Source organism: Nothobranchius furzeri, chromosome 19, assembly GCF_043380555.1.
Source record: "Nothobranchius furzeri strain GRZ-AD chromosome 19, NfurGRZ-RIMD1, whole genome shotgun sequence".
Lineage (NCBI taxonomy): Eukaryota > Metazoa > Chordata > Actinopteri > Cyprinodontiformes > Nothobranchiidae > Nothobranchius > Nothobranchius furzeri.
Genome location: NC_091759.1, coordinates 12,150,269 through 12,169,767, shown reverse-complemented (window position 1 = coordinate 12,169,767; position 19,499 = coordinate 12,150,269). Strand labels below are relative to the sequence as shown.

Below are 19,499 nucleotides of genomic sequence, written 5' to 3'. Positions count from 1 at the left end.
CACGTGATGTCAGCATTTTTTTGTCGCGGAAAGTGACGTTGCGGACCTTAAAACTCCGGTTTTGTCTGTCCACACGCAGACACCCAAAACGGAGAAAACGCAGATCTTCATTCTGGCCTCAGTTTTTAAAAAGATCCGTTTTCGTGTGAAAAAACTCCGTTTTCGTGTGGATGACAGGCCAAACGTAGAAAAATGTCTATGTTTTGGCAGATCCCCGTCTACGCGTGGACAGGGCCTAATTCTAATCTAAATATTTTCTTTTGTAAAAGACCTGGTTCACATGTTTTTTTTTAATAAATGGCATGTCATTTACAGCATTTTGCACATTTAACAGCAGACAATTTTACCAATTGAAGTCTAGTTTTTTTGGTCCCTGACATTTCTGTTGTGTAAGCCACATTGAATATGTGACTATTGCTTGTGTGAAAACCTATTTTTTATATGTGACATTGACTTTGTAACGAAAAGGTATTTTCCAAGAGAAAAACACCTACTTAACATGTGTCATATCCCTTGTCATTTCAGTGCACATGTGAAACTATACAATTTTCACTTGTTCACTTATTAATGTTGGAATTTAGTTTGAAACCAGTTTGGTTGTTCAAAAGACCTGCTTTGTTCTGTTGTTCTAAATATGCTGTTTAGAAAAAAATTTAATTGCATATATTTCACACATGTGAAATTGTGCAATATGAGAATTTCATGTTTTTCATTTGGAAACTACATTTTCTATGTGCAAAATGAAATTCACATGTCCTGTTTAAAAAAACATATACTTAAGTGAAAACATTTCCTTTTAAAATGTGAAGTTTTCTGTTCAAAAATTCCATTCATTACACGTAACACATTTTGCACATGTGAAAACCTTATGTTTTCCCTGTCAAAAACACATTTTTGGTTTTGATTTGGCAGCTTCCCTTCACTGTTGATGCAGTTCTAGTTTCCTGTGACCTTAAAAATCCCTTTCATAAGTAAATCTGAACAGTTATTTTGACAGCATTCATTGTGCCCCATTTCTTCTTCCATAATTCAAGCTTCTAGATTTACAACAGCACCTGCCCAGAACTGAGAGTGCTCTATTAACTGGAGCTCCAGCACATGTAACCAGGAGTCAAGTGGATACACATTATACACCTTCTTTCATGACACTCAAACGCATTTTTCTGCAGCCGCGCCTTGCATTAAACAGAGTTAAAGGAATGAATAGCTGCAGGGGGAGACAGTGAATGAGGCGGGAACACCCATCAGCCCGTTGCAAGTCTCAACTGAGAAAAAGACTTATCATTGAGGTTAAGTTCACTCTAAGGTAGGAAATAGAGCAAAGTCTCCCTTCAAAATAAAGGTTGGAAAATGCTTCTTGAGTAAAGCTAAAATGGACTAAATCTGTTATTGTTTTTGGAATAGTTAATAATAATAATAATAATAATAATAATAATAATAATAATAATAATAATAATAATAATAATAATAATTACTATTATCAATTAGAAATTTATCTAAAATATAGAAAATATTTAATTTATGGGTCCCTAATCAAAGCAGTGTTTCCATAAAAACCAAACTAGTTACTAAAAATAGGCTAAATAATTGACTAAACACCTTTGGGGTTTACTTAAATCACTATTGTTCCATCTCCCTAACCAACAATACCAGCTCAAAAAAAAAAAAAAAAAAAAAAGGTTTCTCACAGTAAAGGTACTGGGTGTTGCTCAATATGTTTATGATTTTTACAGGTAGCCTAATTAGAAAAAAACAGATTAGTGTCAAACTAAGTTTTAGGACAGTAAGATAAAATGTTTATTTTTATTTATTTATTCATTTATTTTTGTCAGTGTTGCTGCTGAGTATTCTGGGACTAAGTAATGCATACTTACTGCATCATTTATCAAATACTAGTTGAAGTAAAATTTACGTATTTTTTTTGTTTCTACTCAATGACTGAAGTGTTACAAAGCATCGGAATCAAACGAGAATTATTGTGTATTTTATTTTGAAATTCTAACAGGAAGTTTATCGCATGATTAGTTCTAACTTGTCTCCAGGTCTGCATCAGAGAGTTGTTGAACAGACCTGATCAGAGTCGGTGTGGACTAAAGGAAGCTGTCATTGAGCTGTCCGGAGGAAAGCTGCAGAACCTGGAAACACATGATCTGAGAAGGTAAAGCTGCTCTTTCTTCTCTCTGCACAGAACCAGAACCGGGTCAGAAATCCGTGAAGCTCCTTTCTCCACCTCACAACGCTGCTCGTTGTGCTGCTGGAGGCGAGACGTGCAGACCTCACCTGTGCTCATGTCAATTAAGGGGAACTTCAGCTGTTTTATTAACTGAACAGTAAAACATGCTCATGGTGGGCTCAGCGCTGCAATGTTTTTATGGCTGCGTGCGTATTCAGTGTTTGCATGGTAAAACAGTTCATAGGTAGATGCGAAATTCCACTGAGGCGTGGATGTAATATGTCTTTGTATCACAACTTAACCTTTTATAAATGAAAACCGTCGAAATGGCCAAAATCCAGCTAATTGTTAGAAATGACTTGCGCATAAAAATAAAAATAAAAAAAACTCTGCACACAATGCATTTAGGTTATTTTAAGGTTTAACTCATTTTAAAATACACTAAATGGTGGGGACAACTACTGCACTACACTGTCTTTCATGGATGATGCAGCTGGAGAGACTTGCATGTAGCTCATGAAATGCCAACTCATCAAACTCCAAAGTTTGGATAAAAAATTTCTTAGAACAGAAGGAAACGAAAGAAAATGTATTTTAGGTACACTCAACCTTGCAAAGTCACCAGTGCTTTAATCTGGAATTTGCAAGTGATTTCATTATATGACTGAAACTGACAGCACCCTGGAAACTGTTCTGGGTCTTCATTTGAATTAAATATTTTCACCAGAACACTTTTCATGTTCATTTGAACTTTTTAGCTGAAACATTTAAAAAGAACATATTTTTAACTTATTTTTTCCTGAATGAAATAAAACTTTATTTTTTATGCATTAATCAAGAATCAGTGAAGATTTCACTTTTTGAAAAGTTTTAATACTTTTTAGTATAATATTTAGGTAATTTTTATAAAACTGGCTGCACCTGATCCCCGAAACTAGGTTTAAGTAATACTTATTTTAACAAAATGATAAGAATATTCAGATATTCAGATTTTAAAAAAATGACAGTTCTCTGTGACCTCTCTCGTCTCACTCTCAGGTCTTTCCTGTCCTCTGGTGTGCTGGTATCAGGATGCAGCTCTCGGTCAGACTGAGTGTTTCCTTGCTGGCCTTTGTTCTCATCACCTTGCTCCCTCAAACAGCACAAGGTCAAGGTAAGTAACCCTGCTCACCACCCAGCTTCCATCAGGGTCATCAAATCAAGCTTTATTTATCTGAGAGATCCAAACGAAGAAGAGAATGGGGTTTTATTAAAAAAAAAAAGATAAAAAATCCTATTTTGGATGGTCAATCGTTAAAGGGGCAATATGTAAGAATTTGACAATGAAATAATCCTAAAGCAGTAATGTCTTAGTCATGCTGGAAAAAAGGTTCCATTGAAACAGATTTCTTTCTCAGCCCTCTGGGGGTGTTGTCAGTTTTTCTCCTTTTAAAAAGGCCAAAGAGGGACAGAGCTACTGTTTACAACCTGTGAGTCCGTGAGGTTGCAGAGATTGTGCCGATCTAACTCGGCTGCGCTGTCATATGTAATTTGACGCAGACGGGCAAAAAGCTCCAGAGTTGTTTAAAAAACTGAAGCCAGTAAACAGGAGCGACCCAGAAGTTATTTAGCCAAGGCGTATTTTTCTTTATTCTTATATCAGGTAAAGATGGTAGAGGCTAACAGTCAGCTAACAATGCTAATGGTGAATTAGAAGAAAACAAGTCGGTTCTAAAAATATCTCGAGTTTTCTCAGTTACCAATAACTCGATATTATAGGGAAAGGTATGTGTTAAGTGAGTAATGAGTCCATCGTGGTGTTTTACTTCCTTTTAATAAGTCGTTCAGAACAATAACACCAAGAGGGCCTCACTCCTCTAATACTGGAGATGTATGTAATACGTGTAGTAAGTGTTCCCTACTGTAAAACACCTACAAGTGCTAACACCAGATATGACAATGCACTCTCAGAAATAGAGGTATGGGAGAAGAACAGTTTTTGTACCTGTAGGTAAATTTTTTTAAATGTTCCCTCAAAAGCACAATATTGGTCTTTAGAAGGCCATACTTGCTCCTTTAAGGGTCCAACTGGATATAAAGTTAAAATATGTACCATTTCAACCTGCACCGCACCTGCAAGCCTGGCTTAGGCTGGTAAATTTCCATTCTAATACGTTTCGTCCTTACATTTTTAATATGCTTTAAATATTGGTTTTAGCTTTCAAAAATGTGATACAAATTTACTGTTGTGTCAGGCCATTTCGTTTTTCGCTTTTACAACATCCTGCAATTGTTAATTAATTTTGAGGTTGGTAACACTTTACAACAAGGGTCCTTTTATTAATGTACTTGGGGGTGACTTGCTCTTTAAGTTAAACTGAGTTCTTCTAAAGTCACAATGTCAAGTAGCTTTCTATTTTATGGTAATTATAACTTGTAAATTACCAAGTCATATAGTTCCCCAAGACAGTAAAACGATTTCTAAGCAAGCGCGCATTGATACCACATATTTTGATTGCCATATAACATGTTCGCAAAGCGCATTAATACCACACGCTAAATACACAACGGCTGCTGTGCTCACAGACTGGTAGTGATGGGAACTCCGGCTCTTTTTAGAGAGCCAGTTCTTTTGGCTCAGCTCACCAAAAAGAGACGGCTCTTTCGGCTCCCAAGTGGCTCCTCAGATGTTCTGTTGCGTAGAGTACATTTATAACCAAGATCATGCAATACTATATGTAAAATAATCTACTAATGTAAAAAATGCAATATATCGAATATTTATCATTTATATGGATTTAATAACTAAATGTTTTAAGAAATCTCCACTTTCCGACTGCTGGCGCTCATTTTCTCACCCGTCTTCATCGCACTCTCCTCTCTCTCACTCGGCTTTTTCCTCCTCCTCATTCCCTTTCGTCTTGCTCCTCCCACATGTGCTCTGCTGTGTGTCTGAGTCTGATCCTCCCTCTTCCCCACCCCTACTGCTGTGTGTGGACAGTCTGGACACACAGTTACACATGTTGACCAATCGCCTGTAGCTTTCACCAAAGCAAGAGGGGAGGGGGGAGGGGAGGGGACGGCTCCCAATGACGAGCCGGTTCCCATCGTTCTTTTCAAAGAGCCGGCTCTTAGAGTCGGTTCGTTCGCGACCGACACATCACTACAGACTAGAGCGCTCCGCATCCACGTCGACACAGAAAATGACTCTCAGGGGTCTATCGACTGAGGAGCTCCTTCAAATGTTGATGGATGAAGGCTGCATTGATGTGTCAGAGGAAGAGGCTCAAAAGTTTAGAGGTAAGTGAGGTGTGATTATTATTATTTTTTTTTAAATGACGACGTGTAGTTTGACACTAAAGTTAGCAAATGTCCGAATAGCTTTCTTTAGCATGAGTGATTAGCTAGCTGGTAGCTGTTTTAAACAAAGGAAGGGTGCTAATTAGTACCATACTATTAGTGCAATGTCTCTCTGACTGCCATATTCGTGCTTTATTGAGTACACAAACATTTTTAAAACCAATAATGTCTCATTGCATTCTAGCATGTAAATCTAGCTATTAATTATATGATTTGTATGTAAACTTTTGTTGCATCAGCCATCGATGTTGTTTCCCGCTTGAAGGAATTTTAACAATAGAAGGTACACATTTGTACCATTTCAACTTCTTGGCGGAATGTCGAACATGACAGCTGTTAGCGCAGCGCAGGGAAAAAGTATCTTCAACCCCCCATCATGTCAGCCGGATGCGTATTTATCAAGGATCGACTTTTCATTTTCTCCAAGACTCTTTCAGAAAACAATGCCACTTTTAGCCACAACGCATCAGGCAGCTTAGGTCGTGGTTAGTGATGGGATTTATGGCTCTTTCATGGGAGCCGTTCATTAGTCGGTCGTTTACCTCAAAGAGCCGTTCAAAAGACTGGCTCCTTTGAACAAAGTGAAGCCAAGAGAGCGGGAGGGGGGTATCAAGAGCAACGTCTTCCTGCGGTGTCCGTGAGGGTGCACGGGGTTGGTTAGCGTTCCTCCCATAGATATGTATACAAACACGTGTTTAAACATGGCTGCTGCAGCATGGAGGTGTAGTTCTCAGTCATCCTGGACATGATCATCCTGCGAGTTTCAGCTGAAAACAGCTGGACGTTTCTGGATATGTTGGAGACATTTAGCCTCTCATCCCAGAGGCTTCTTTCAGACTTCGGTTGTGGTCAGAAACAAACACACTGGTTGTGCTGCAAGTCTTTTTCTTTTTTTCTCCAAAACATGTTTTTGTGTAAATGAAGGTGATGTTATTGTTCATAGAATTAAAAGTCATGTTGAAGTTAAGATTATTTCATCAAGTACGACCTGTGGTTAGCTGGCTCATGTAAAACATGTCATGTCTTCAAAGAATCGGAATCAGGAATCCATAGGAACCGGAATCGAAAAAAGGAATCGGAATTGGAATCGGAATCGTTCAAACAGTTTACACATTCAAATCATTCACACTGTTCCTTATATAGGAAACGTTATTTCTGATTGGCTTAATGAACTGACCTGAATTGGAATGTTTATTATGTGAAGTGCCTCGATACGACTCTTGTCGTGATTTGGCGCTATATAAATAAACTTGAATTGAATTGAATCAAAATCAAATTATGCCCAACCCTATGCAGAAGCTTAAACTAGGCTTAAGAGCTTGGGAAAAATAGCCAATGTCTTATTCTGTTCACTGTAAAAGCTAAAAGTACACATTAGTTAAAAGAAACGTGCAAACCTATTGCCTTGAAATAACAGTAATATTAATTAATTATAATAACAGCAATTTCCCATTTGAATTGACAAAAATCAGCTCAGCTTGCAATTCCCATTCTGCATGTTTTTAAGGCATTCAGTGTGCACATTACTTCAAGTTACTTTAACTTATCAGATTTTACACATGATTGGTAACACTGATATCTGCTTTGACAAAGGAATCGTGCTTTGTGGGGGAAGATGCAGCCTCCATTGAAGCTCATGTCATGGTTCTCCTGGATCAACACAGAAAGCTAAATCCAGACACAACAGTGGTGAAAACCTTTGCATGGAGATGTCGAGAAATAGAACGAATGTCTACTGTGGACCTCTTAAAGAGATATCCATTCCTGGGGACATCTTCAGGGGTAATAATTAAGATGATTGGGAACACAGCTAATGATTTTTATTGTCAGGAAATCTGTATTCTGGATTCATTGATTACTTAATATTTTCAAAATCTTGAGACTATTTTTTCCAAGGGTTAAAGCACTTAAAGGGATTTTCCACCAAAATTGTAATTTTGTCTGTTGACATATTTGCTAGAGTTAGAAATGTGGGGAAAAAATATTTTTAACCAGCCCAGTCATTCTCCTGACCCAGCTGTTTTGCGGGATTATTTAAATACTTTTGCCTATTTTGCTTTTATTTATTTCCAGTTGTGTGACGAGGTTGATGCTATACATCCGTCTCAGGACAACACTGTCACCGCTTTAGCGACATCACCGCGGTTCTTCAGAATCTTCTTAAAATGACTAAGGGTTTGCCACTGAAGAAGGTCTACATGGAGGCAAGAGAGAATGCACTGGCTGAGCACCTTACAGGTGCTAATTTGAATACATAGAAATAGTGCAACAATTATGTAATTCATGTGTGATCTTTGCCAAAGAGAACGGATGTACCATTGTGCAGAATGCACAAGGATGTTTGTGGGAATTTGCACATTATTAATATCTGTCAAAATTTAATTATGTACATTTGTATCTGTATGACCTAGGAGTTGTCTTCAAAGGGGGACTTCTCCTCTTGCCAACCATCTTCAAGGAGAGGATTGAAGATTTCATCATCTTTTGAGGGGTAAAAACGTGATGCAATGCATATCCATAATTTGGCCACAAGTTTCATTCTCTGCATTTTGTAGGCATGATGTTTTACATTCAGCTGGGGTTCAACACCACAGCTAGCCCTATGTAGGGGGAGCACTGCTTTGGTAACCTACAGTGCTGCTGTGCTCTCTTGAGTTATGTCCGATGTATGCGTGATTGCTTTGCCCTTGAATATTTCCAGTCAAACTAGGGCTGCTCGATTAAGGCAAAAACAATAATCACGATTATTGTGACTGAAATTGAGATCTCGAATATTTAAGAAGATTTTTCAATTTATGTTGATTTTATTTGTTTTTATTCAGTCATAAAATTGCTCAGGGCGCAATCAGGACAAAAATAAATAACAAGATGATCACTAAAATAACTCCGGATTCCCAGTATAAAAAGACCAATGTACTTATAGCTCATAGTCTATGACCCAAGGGCTATAGACCTTGGTTTAACTCATTTAAGTCTAACCAGTACAGACCCAAATACCAATATCTTGCTAATACTGACAGCAAGAGTTATACAGTGGCATTTATAACAAATAAATGCAAATAAATTGATGTTCACAAAATGTTGCGTAACATTTATTTAGTCGTGTCAAGGTGCTGTAGGAGAGTGCACTAGCACCGTGTCCTCAGAGAGATTAGTGATTATTTATCAGCGTGAGGAAGTTATTTCTACCTTATTTATAAATAATTATTTACAAGTCCATCAGTTAATGTAATAATTGTCCCAACCACAGCTGCACCCCCCACCCCCCAACCCGGTCTCACAGCAATCAGGGGCAAGCTGCACGTGTGTTTAGCACGCACACATTTAGCCGTTTTTAGCGGCTCAGGAGTCCGCAGGTGCGGCGTGTGTGTCACTCACTCTGGTTACTCCAACAGGGAGCCGGCTCCGAGAGCTGTTTCTTTAGCGACCGACACATCACTACATCATTCCCTTTCCTAATGTCCTGAAGAACGGTCCGGAGCACAGGCGGAGTGTTTAGCTAACCTGCAGGCAATGTCGACGACAGTTATCCAGAAAGTAGCTAAGGGTTACCAGACATGTTTCTGAGATGTTCACTAGGTATTTTTAAGATTTAAAAAGTCAAGAAGGGGGTCTGAAAAGCTGTTAGAAATAGCGTCAAAGTCGCTAAGTTGGCAACACTGTGGGAGGAGCGCTTCATTTGCAACTCAGGGCAGCGCAAGTGGGAGGAGCAAATAATCGGCTTGTTTTGTTTTTATAATCGTTTAAAACTCAGATCGTAATTGGGATTAAAATTCGATTAATTGAGCAGTCCTAAGTCAAACTGTTTATCAAACACTTCCACAACAGTCTTGGTCAAGTAGCTTTTCGTTTACTGTAGAGGTTATAATTGAAAGGCTTTTTATCCACTATCTATCCGTCTGCCTGTATGTATATCTGTCTGTCTTTATCTATCTATGTCTGTGTATATAGATAGATATATATACTAATATTTTTCTTCCTCTTCTTCAGAATAACCCCATGAGTCCATACTCAACCATTCAAATGAAGGACAAGAATTGGGAAACTGCCCTCTCAAGACGGTGCCACTGTGTTGTGACACTTGGACTGGATGTTTGTTCTTGCCGCTCGCTGGATGAGGCCTACATCGCAGCCTTCTCTACATACTTCGTGTTCAACATGACCTACCCAGCATACTTCATGAAGACACGTATGTTTCTTCAGCACTGCATTGTCAGCATAGTAGAACAAAGACACAAACCCCAGCCAGTAAGCGTCACTAGAGTACTTAACCAACTGTACTAAATATGCCTGCACTCCACAAGTGTTCAAAATGTTCAAAAAGGACATTTACTCTAAGGAAGTTGATTACCCATGTTGGGTTAGTACATGCACATGAACCTCATTTCAGCATCACTTGTGGAATAAAGGCAGCTTTTTCCAAATATCATTCTTTTCGGCGCCATGCGTATCACAAACATAAATCAATTTTGGATTGCTTTGAGGGAGTTAAGAACGTTTTGAAAAACATGCACACAGAGGTTGAGGAAGCACACACAAACAGTCCTGATGACACACACACACACACGGCTCATCAGCCCACGCCACCTAGTATGGACAATTTGCTTGATAATTTAAGAGATCATTTGTTTAGCTTTATTCTCAAATGTACAGAAACAAATAATCTCCCACTCTCTGTTCAGCAAGACATTGTTAATGATCTTAATTTTCTTTTGTGTTTTTTTTAAAGAAAACCACGACTGGTTTATTTGTTATCATTTGGATGAAAATGGTTTCCATCTCAGTGATTGTCCAGAACTTGAGCAGGTTTTGTCTACATCCGACTTTTTCCAGAGAGCATGTGATTCAATTTGTTCACCATTCATGATTAAAGAACATTGCAAATCAAAAATGAACATGACAGAACCCATCAGTTACATAGTAAGAGACAATGACTGGATCCTGTTCAATCCAGGAAATGAATTAGACTTTCAAGCTCTAGACACATATTTAGTTGATGGTAAGCTGTTTGTGTCATTGAGGTATTCTGTGTGATGTGTCTGTTAAAAAAAAATTGACATGCACATGTTCTACTTAACGTTGTGCTTCTTTAACATTTTTACATGAAACTATATTACTTAACATGTCCAATGACAATGTATGAATTTTATCAAAACTGTGTGCGTGATTTGTTGTTTAATTGCTTTCTGTGATTCTTTTAATGAAAATAAATGGTCATCAAACAAATATTGTGAATAATTGGGGTACATTTTTGGCTCTTTTAGGTACGGAATAGGTTGTCGCTGGGGGCATACCCTTATAAGTACTCTTTTGTACCCTTTTCAAGGGAACATTTCTGTACTATAGCTTGAAGGTACATTTTTGTCTTAAGAGGTACATGGTTGTACTTTAAATGGTACAACTACATGAGGTAGAAAAATGGACCAGGACTAAAGGGTACAGAAATGTCCTTCAAAAAGGAACACCCCCAGCGACAAGCCCTTTGAAGTACAGTTTGGTACCTCTACTTCTGAGAGTATTTATCTAACTTACAGCGTATAACTCCTCTTTGCTTGTCATTTAGACTCTTCTGGTGCAGACTCGTAGCTGATAACAGCCATGAAACTCACAGAGGAGCAAGATAGCAACTTTCTGTTTAGAAAAATGGACTGCAGTACCCAAATTTGACCACAGGATGTCATTCTCACCTAATTTCTAAATATTGTACCTTCATGTCCAAAAAATGCAAGGCAGCAAATTCTGATCTAACTGAGGACATTTGTCCATGAACATTATGATTGTTTGTTTATTTATTTATTTATTTTTTGTTACAAAACGTTGCATGGCTTTTCATGTTGCTTAAAGCCAAATAATTCTCTCATTTAGGCTGAAGTGGTTCTTCAGCACTGTTAAGATTTGTGTACTGGGCATTTGGAACTGGAGGCCAAGTCATGCTGCCAAGACAAACAGTTCTTCCCCCAGGCTCCCAATTACAATGCCAAGAAGGAGGTTTCAGAGCCAAACCAGACCAGCACCAAACAACACTTAAACACCTTCGTTTCTCAGAAAAACAAACACTCATAAAGGTTTTGGTCAGTCAGCTTGTGGCTTGGTAAACCTCACTGTGTCTTTGTTGGGGAACTCATCATATGTTGGTGGGGGAGGCTATATTTTGTAATCTGTATTTTTCTCAGCAGGTTACGTGTCAGAAAGTCCCTGTGACATGTTTGATGTTTAATTTTGCTTAGAAGAAACTTACTCTTATTTTGGAATTCTTGTTTCTCCATCATTTATCCTTTCAGTGTTCTTTTATCTTCCGTCTGTCAGTCAAAGGGAAAGGCAATAGTGCCCAAAAGTTATCGCCCAAACCAAACAAAACACAAATTCCTATTGTCTGTTTTATCAGACAAATAATTTAACTTTTGTAAACTTTAAAACTGTTTTATTTAGAGAAATTCTGTTTTCATCTAGTTTCACAAATTAGGAATCTGCAGTGTTGAAGTGAAGTATCTGTTTCCTAAGATCCTCTGTCTCTGTAAAACCTGAACTGTTCATCTAATTATCTTTTTTAAAATCCACATGTTTACACTTTCACCCTCTTCAGCTCAGATAACTTTCACTATTATTCATTACCTGATTACCTTGAGATGAGTTTCTTTAACATCACTATCATAATGAACTAACTTAAACATCTCTCTGTCTTTTCTAATGATGGAGCAGTATTTAATAATAATTATTAAGTATTGAAGTTCTCCCTTTTTTAGTTTCACCACACTGAAGTGTCACATTTGGTGTGAGGTGCAAAAAGATTGATGCTTTGCCTTGAGGCAGTCCTGTGATTGTTCTGCACCCAGTCACCTCTTCCGTTGGAGAACTCAAGGTTCCTCAGGATGATTGAACCTAAAATAGGACCAAACTTATGTAGATTTGCTGCATGTTGACATGGTTCCAACATCACGCTTAGACTACATATTTTGATGGTTTGCCATACCCTAAAACCAAATATGGGTTGGGAAAGACCACTGAAAGATATACATAGCAACTAGAATACCTATTGTCTGTATTTTTAATGGTGGCCTGCAAGCCACAATGATAGTCATAATATTCACGTTGTCTAAACCAGGGGTGTCAAACTCATTTTAGCTCAGGGGCCACATTGAGGGAAATCTAGTCCCAAGTGGGCCGGACCGGTAAATAAAAAAACAACTTCAGATTGTTTTCTTTGTTTTAATACAATCAATATAAAACAAGGCTGGAGCCTGAGGACAATGTATCCAAAATAGTACAAGTACAACACCTGAAGTGTACTTGAAGATTTGAAAAAAAAAAAAATAAAAAAAAAATCAACAAATAAAAAAAACATTCCTTAGTGATTCAAAGAGTTTACATATCACATGGCTAGATCAGTTTTATGCAATGCTTAAAGTATATTTGACTCATTTTACTTAACATCTTTTAGCTTTCACCAGCACATCAGTATCAGAAGTCACATCCTGAGTGGCGGCCAACTTCAGGATGTGATTCAAGTTCTTGTGTGAGCCTTGAGTGCAGCTTTGTTTTACTTATACTCGTTACAGAGAAAACTTGCTCACACTGATAAGTTTATTTTCACTCTACACTATAAAGTATGAAAATAAAGTTTACACAACCATCTCGCGGGCCGGATTTAACCTGCTTGCGGGCCGGATCCGGCCCGAGGGCTGCTTATTTGACACCCCTGGTCTAAACCCTTTCAGTTTTGGTTCAGATTACTCATCCATCAATATTCTGTTTAAAAATATAAATAAAATAGATTCTTTATTATTATAGTTAATTTTATTTGGTTAGGGTTAGGGTTATGATGAATCTACATTCATATGTTTAATTTATTACCCAATCCAAAACCAAATTTGAAACTTTTTCCAATTTAGGGACATTTTGAAAAAGAATATAATTAAAAGCATAAATAGTCGAATACAAAGACTCTACTGGTTTATGACACAGAGAATGTTTACAACCAAATAAAGTGTATTGGTCAGTTTACAAAGTGGCCCAGTAAACCGTGCAACAGAATAAGTCTGTCACAGTTCAGACAGTTGCTAGATTTGAGCCAGAAAGCTAAAAGGAACCACAGCATTCCTCGGCTGAAACCATTGTCTCTTAGCCTTGGCTACAGCACTGACCCAGGAGAAACCAAAGACTTATGGGTAGCTTCTTCACATATAGACTCCTCCCTTCTGTGGCTCTTTGTTTTCAGTGAAGTCAGATAAGGTGAACATTTTTCCCCAACAAAAAGAGTGTAAAGCCAGACAGGTAGATAAATGTCAGCCTGATATATGAATTGATAAAATTAAGCTCTAAACTTTCAAAGATGTGACGCAAGAATGTCTTTATTTTCTCCTACGTGTGAAACTCCTCTCACTTCTGCCCTAAGTAATTTATGGCTGTTGTTAAGTAATTACTTAGCCTGATTTAAATCACTTCCTAACAACTGTCACAAAATCCCTATTTAAAGTTGAAAGGTGAAATCTCAGTGGCTACTTGCAAGCTTTGCAGACAAGTTTCATGTTTACTTTGCCCGGAGAAATCTTGGATCTACAGGTACCAGTGCCTGCAGGGCAAACAGGCGAGGGAGACGATGTGTCCAAATGTCACTGTTGTCCTGGCGTACTTTTCCATGTCGCATTGGAGTTACTGACATTTGAGGGAATTGAATGTGAATTTAAACACTAGTCGCTATTTCTTGCCAATTGGAGTTAACTGGTTTAATCTGAGTTAAGGAGAGATGATGAAGGTGTGGACCGATCTAAAGGTTCAAGCTCATCTAGGTTGTGTTGTGATTACTATCTAGGAGGGATGGTTCTGTCTCACTAAACATTAGGGGGTGTGCCATATGAAGTACCTTTCCATTTGATTTAGATTCAGGGTCCAGCAATTCATGATTACCATTGTTTTGATGCATCTTTTTTACCATTTATGTATTTTTTCTCATTTCATAGCTTTTTCATACTTTACCATTACTTCCATTTACCATATACCTTTTACTCCAGTATCTTGAATGAATGAGTGAATGAATGAAATATTTATTTAGAACCTTTTTAAGTATGTAAAAAAATAAATAATAATAAAGTCATTGTAGATATTAAAAATAAACTTGCACTGATAATCACACAAACAATTAAATTGTCATATTCTGTTTGAAAAGGAGTTGGAGGAAGCTGGTTTTTATTAAATGCTACCCCCCTCTGACACATAAAACATAATACAGTGATAATACAGTGACAATGTGTAAAATCAAAAATAAAATAAATGAAAATTAAATAAATAATATATACAACATAAAAAAATGTTATAGTTAAGTAATAAATTAGAAAAAATAATAGAAAACAGTATTACAATTTTATATATATATATATATGTATATATATATGTATATATATATACATGTATATATATATATATACATACACATATATATATATATATACATACACATATATATATATATATATATATATATATATATATATATATATATATATATATATATATATATATGTGTGTGTGTGTGTGTGTACGTACGTATATATATATATATATATATATATATATATATATATATATATATATATATATATATACACATACATACTTATACATACATATATATACATATATATGTATGTATATTTATATATGTATATGTATATATATGTTTATATATACATATAGATATGAAGCGTGTGGCAGTTCAGGGACTGTGAAGTGGATTGTAATAAGACTTGAGGGGCGTGGCTTCAAAAGCAAGTTATGGCATTTTAACAAGTTATGCTCAACGTAAAGGGAAGTCCGTGACGGCGTGGACACCGCGCCCACACCCACTTTATACTACCATCACGTCATCTTCGTGAAAGCACATGATCATGCCACATTACCGCTACAGGCTAATCTCTTACAACTGTCCAAAGGCTCCCTGGGGCTGCCTCAGCTTTGCAGCAAAGTATTGCCATCATTTTATGAAAAAAGGCAGAGTTGCGGGCAAGTTTTCTTAAATGTTTCTTGCTTTTTGTCTGGTTAGTAGGAACAACCACCAACTGCTTCTCTTCAGCTAACCTGGGATGGGATGCTACTGTGTTTTATTTAAGTTTTACACAACTTTCCTTTAGTCATGATGAGTAACTCTCATGCAGGGGCTGAAGCTTATTAACTCATTCACTGCCAGCTGTTTCCTGATCAAAAAAGCCCTTCACGTTTTTATTGTTTTTTTTAGAGTCACAGAACGTTGCACGCTAGGATGATGTCAACGCCACAACTATCAAAAGAAAGAGGAGTCTCACCTCTCACATCAGGAAGAATCCACACGTTTTGAGCCTTAGCCATTCTTTCATAACCCGTTGTCGAATTGTGATCGGCAGAAGCTTTTCCAGGTTCACGACTCACTTTTCTTTACAGCAGCGGCCCAAAACGATCTCCTAACACATGGATTTTCTGCTTCCTGATCGTGTGACGTGTGCAGATGATCGGCTTTAGAGCTGTCTTTTGGGATTTATTTATAATTGTTGATAAACATTCACTAATCGATTTTGAATTGGCACTTGTCAAATAGTAATGAAAATGGTGAATTGGCACACCCCTACTAAACATGGGACCTATCCAACTTTAAACCCCCAAATTTGAAAGGTCAAAAATAGAAAAAAGGATGTATAGGCTTTATTAGGTTGGAACCAGGGTTCAAATTACTGGGGAGCCAGGATGAGCCAACCCCAAATAGGTGGTGGGCTCCCCCGGAAAGGTAATGACCTCTACCGTAAGCCCTCTCCTTTTATACACCTAGGGCAGGGGTGCCCAATCCTGGTCCTGGAGGGCCGGTGTCCTGCATGTTTTAGTTTGAACTCTGTTTCAACACACCTGATTTCAATCAGCAGCTAATTACCCGGCTTCTGCAGAGCCTGATGAGCTGCTGCACAGGTGTTTCAACCACTGAATCAAGTCTGTTGGAGCAGAAAAACCACAAAACCTGCTGGATACCGGCCCTCCAGGACCAGGATTGGGCACCCCTGATAGGGGGGGTACAAACAATGATCCTGTGTGTAATTCGAACCATGGTTGGTACAACAAAATATCAGAATTATGTTTCCTCTTCTGTTAAATCAAATGAGATATTATTGCAGTTTGTCGTTTGATAGAATTGGGCAAGTATATTATACTCTAAAATACATATTTGGATTTGGATTGTTTAACTGAACTGAGCAACCAGAAGAAGTTGTGAGAGAGGATGTTGAGAGTTGAGATGAATGACGAGATGCAGGAAGATAGATGAGTGGAATGAATGGAATGGGAGGGAACTACGAATGGGGAGACTCGAGAGAAAGACAAGAGGTAGGGACAAGACATGAGGAGGATTAGCAGAATAAGCAGAGGGTGGAATAAGGAGGTAGAGTAGGATAAAGCCTGTAGGGGTGAGGGATGAGTGGAATGTGACATGGTAAGGGTGAGATGAATGAGTGATGGAACATAATGAGAGGGGTAGGTAAAAGGAAATGTGGAGTTGGGACTGAGGAGGATACATAGGATAATATGGTTTATGGGATAAGTGAAATGAGAAGGGTAGGAATATGAGACGGATAATAAAATGTAGGGATTAGAGATGATTGTGATAAGGAAGTGTAGGGATGAGGGTGTGAGAATGGATTAAAATGTGTACTGGTGGGGGATTTGGAATGAAGAAAATGATTTGGATGAGAAGCAGTATGGATGAGGAATCAGGGTACGGACTAAGGATGGGTGGGATGAGAATGGGCAAATGTGTAGGGGAGGGATATGATTGGGATGGAGGGGAAGGAGGAAGATGGCAGGGATAGGAATGAGGTAGGGCGAAATATATTCATGCCTGCAGGAAAGAGAAGATGGAGTTAGGAACAGAAGGACAAGTTTTTTTTTGTGGAAGGAATACCCTAGAGCAGGGGTGTCAAACTCATTTTAGCTCAGGGGCCACACTGAGGGAAATCTAGTCCCAAGTGGGCTGGACCGGTAAATAAAAAATAAAAAAAAACTTCAGATTGTTTTCTTTGTTTTAATACAATCAATATAAAACAAGGCTGGAGCCTGAGGACAGCATATCCAAAATAGTACAAGTACAACACCTGAAGTGTACTTGAAAATTTGAAAAAAAAAAAAAAAAATCAATAAATTAAAAAAACATTCCTTAGTGATTCAAAGAGCTTACAGGTCACATGGCTAGATCAGTTTCATGCAGCACTTAAAGTATATTTGACTCATTTTACTTTACATCTTTTAGCTTTCACCAGAACATCAGTATCAGAAGTCACATCCTGAGTGGCGGCCAACTTCAGGATGTGATTCAAGTTCTTGTGTGAGCCTTGAGTGCAGCTTTGTTTTGTTTATTTTCACTCTACATTGTAAAGTATGAAAATAAAGTTTACACAACCATCTTGTGGGCTGGATTTAACCCGCTTGCGGGCCGGGTCCGGCCCGCGGGCCGCATGCTTGTCACCCCTGCCCTAGAGTGAAAGCTGAAAAATCCATTTATGCACAATTCAAGCCAAAATAATGATCCAAATAAATGATTTTGATCTGTCCTTTTAGGAATGTAGCAAACCATTTTGCTCAGAAACCAACACACCAGAACTTCATCAGTCACCAACAAGCCTTCCTGATTTCTATCCTCAGCTCAGATCTGTCCCTTCTTCTGAGTCACAATCCTTCTACTCTAACACTCATAACCATTCTCTTTGGACTTACTGCTCAACTCACATCTGATGTGATGGACACTTGGCCCTGCTGTTCGCATGAGATCCTCCATGGAAAATAGAGGAGAATTAAGGTCCCATTTCAGCTGGCAAGGCCTTTTTGTCTGTCTTCACCAGGCTATTTGCACACCGTTCAATACTTGTCTGTGTGAAAATGCAATCTCTGAGAAGATCTAAGGCTGTGTGTGCGTGTGTGTGTGTGTGTGTGTGTGTGTGTGTGTGTGTGTGTGTGTGTGTGTGTGTGCACGTGCGTGCGTGTGTGTGTGTGTGTGTGTGTGTGTGTGTGTGTGTGTGTGAAGCTGCAAAGGAGCTGGTAGATTCCTAGGATGCACGAGGTAAAAGAAAGCGGCAGACACCAAAAGTTGATTTTTTTGTGTGCATGCGAACATATCACTACACTTGCTTCCAGCTGTGGACGCACATACATAATTTATAAACATATATGCAGATATGAAGACACTCACAGCAGCAAGGAACGCAGTTCAGCTACACTACAAACAGAGAGGTGCAAAATCTCCAACTCGAATCATTTTGGATTTGAGCAGCTCTCTTCAGACGAGAGAGCTAAACCCTGAGCTGAAATCTGTTGCTGCCCTCATTCTCATCCCCAGGTTGGTGAGATAATTGGTACAGTATTACTTATGTGTGTTTGCAAAAAATAAAAAATAAAAAAATACATGCATCGGCTTTACGTCCTCTCCTCTGGAATCAGGATTATCCTTCTTGTGCGGAACTCAAGTTTCTTTTCTTACCTACACGAGTGGTTTTCTGTCATGGGTCAGATGGATTAAAGAGGTGGTTCGCTCAAAACTTGGCAGAGCGTTTGTGGTGACGGGAATTATCGGTGTTTCTAAATTTAGCTGTCGTAGAGGAAAACGCAGGAAGGTCCAGAAATGCTCTAAGAAAGTCCCGACTGAACAATAAAAGAAATCATATTTTGGAGAACACTTTGACCCAAAAATTATCAATGAAAAAGTTTTAGCACCGCGACAAATGTGACGACTTTTCACATGTCACAACTTTTATGATTGATAAAGTTTTTTAGAGGGATGTCCAATGTTGTAAACTGATACTGTCATTAAGTTGTGTTATCAGAAATTAACGGTACACGTTTACGTCCCGTGCACCGACATTCTGTGAAAGTATGCAGATGGAATCACACTGAATTGGTATTGATGTATAGCCCAGATATGTAGACCAACAGCAGCAGTAGCAACATATTTAGCTCTGCAGGCTGCACTAGCCACGCTCCATTGTAG

General features: G+C 38.2%; 1 protein-coding gene across 4 annotated transcripts in view; it reads left to right on the top strand.

Moving 5' to 3' along the window:
* The first annotated feature begins 2,029 nt into the window (after positions 1-2,029).
* The window catches only part of LOC107394420 (collagen alpha-1(XIV) chain), a 260,498-nt gene continuing 243,028 nt past the window's right edge, over positions 2,030-19,499 (top strand). For all 4 annotated transcript variants that reach the window (XM_054744996.2, XM_054744994.2, XM_054744993.2 and 1 more), the window contains exons 1-2: positions 2,030-2,158; positions 3,212-3,326. In XM_054744996.2, the coding sequence (XP_054600971.2) occupies positions 3,245-3,326 (82 nt within the window). In that variant the 5' untranslated portion in view covers positions 2,030-2,158; positions 3,212-3,244. The remainder of the gene's footprint in view (positions 2,159-3,211; positions 3,327-19,499) is intronic.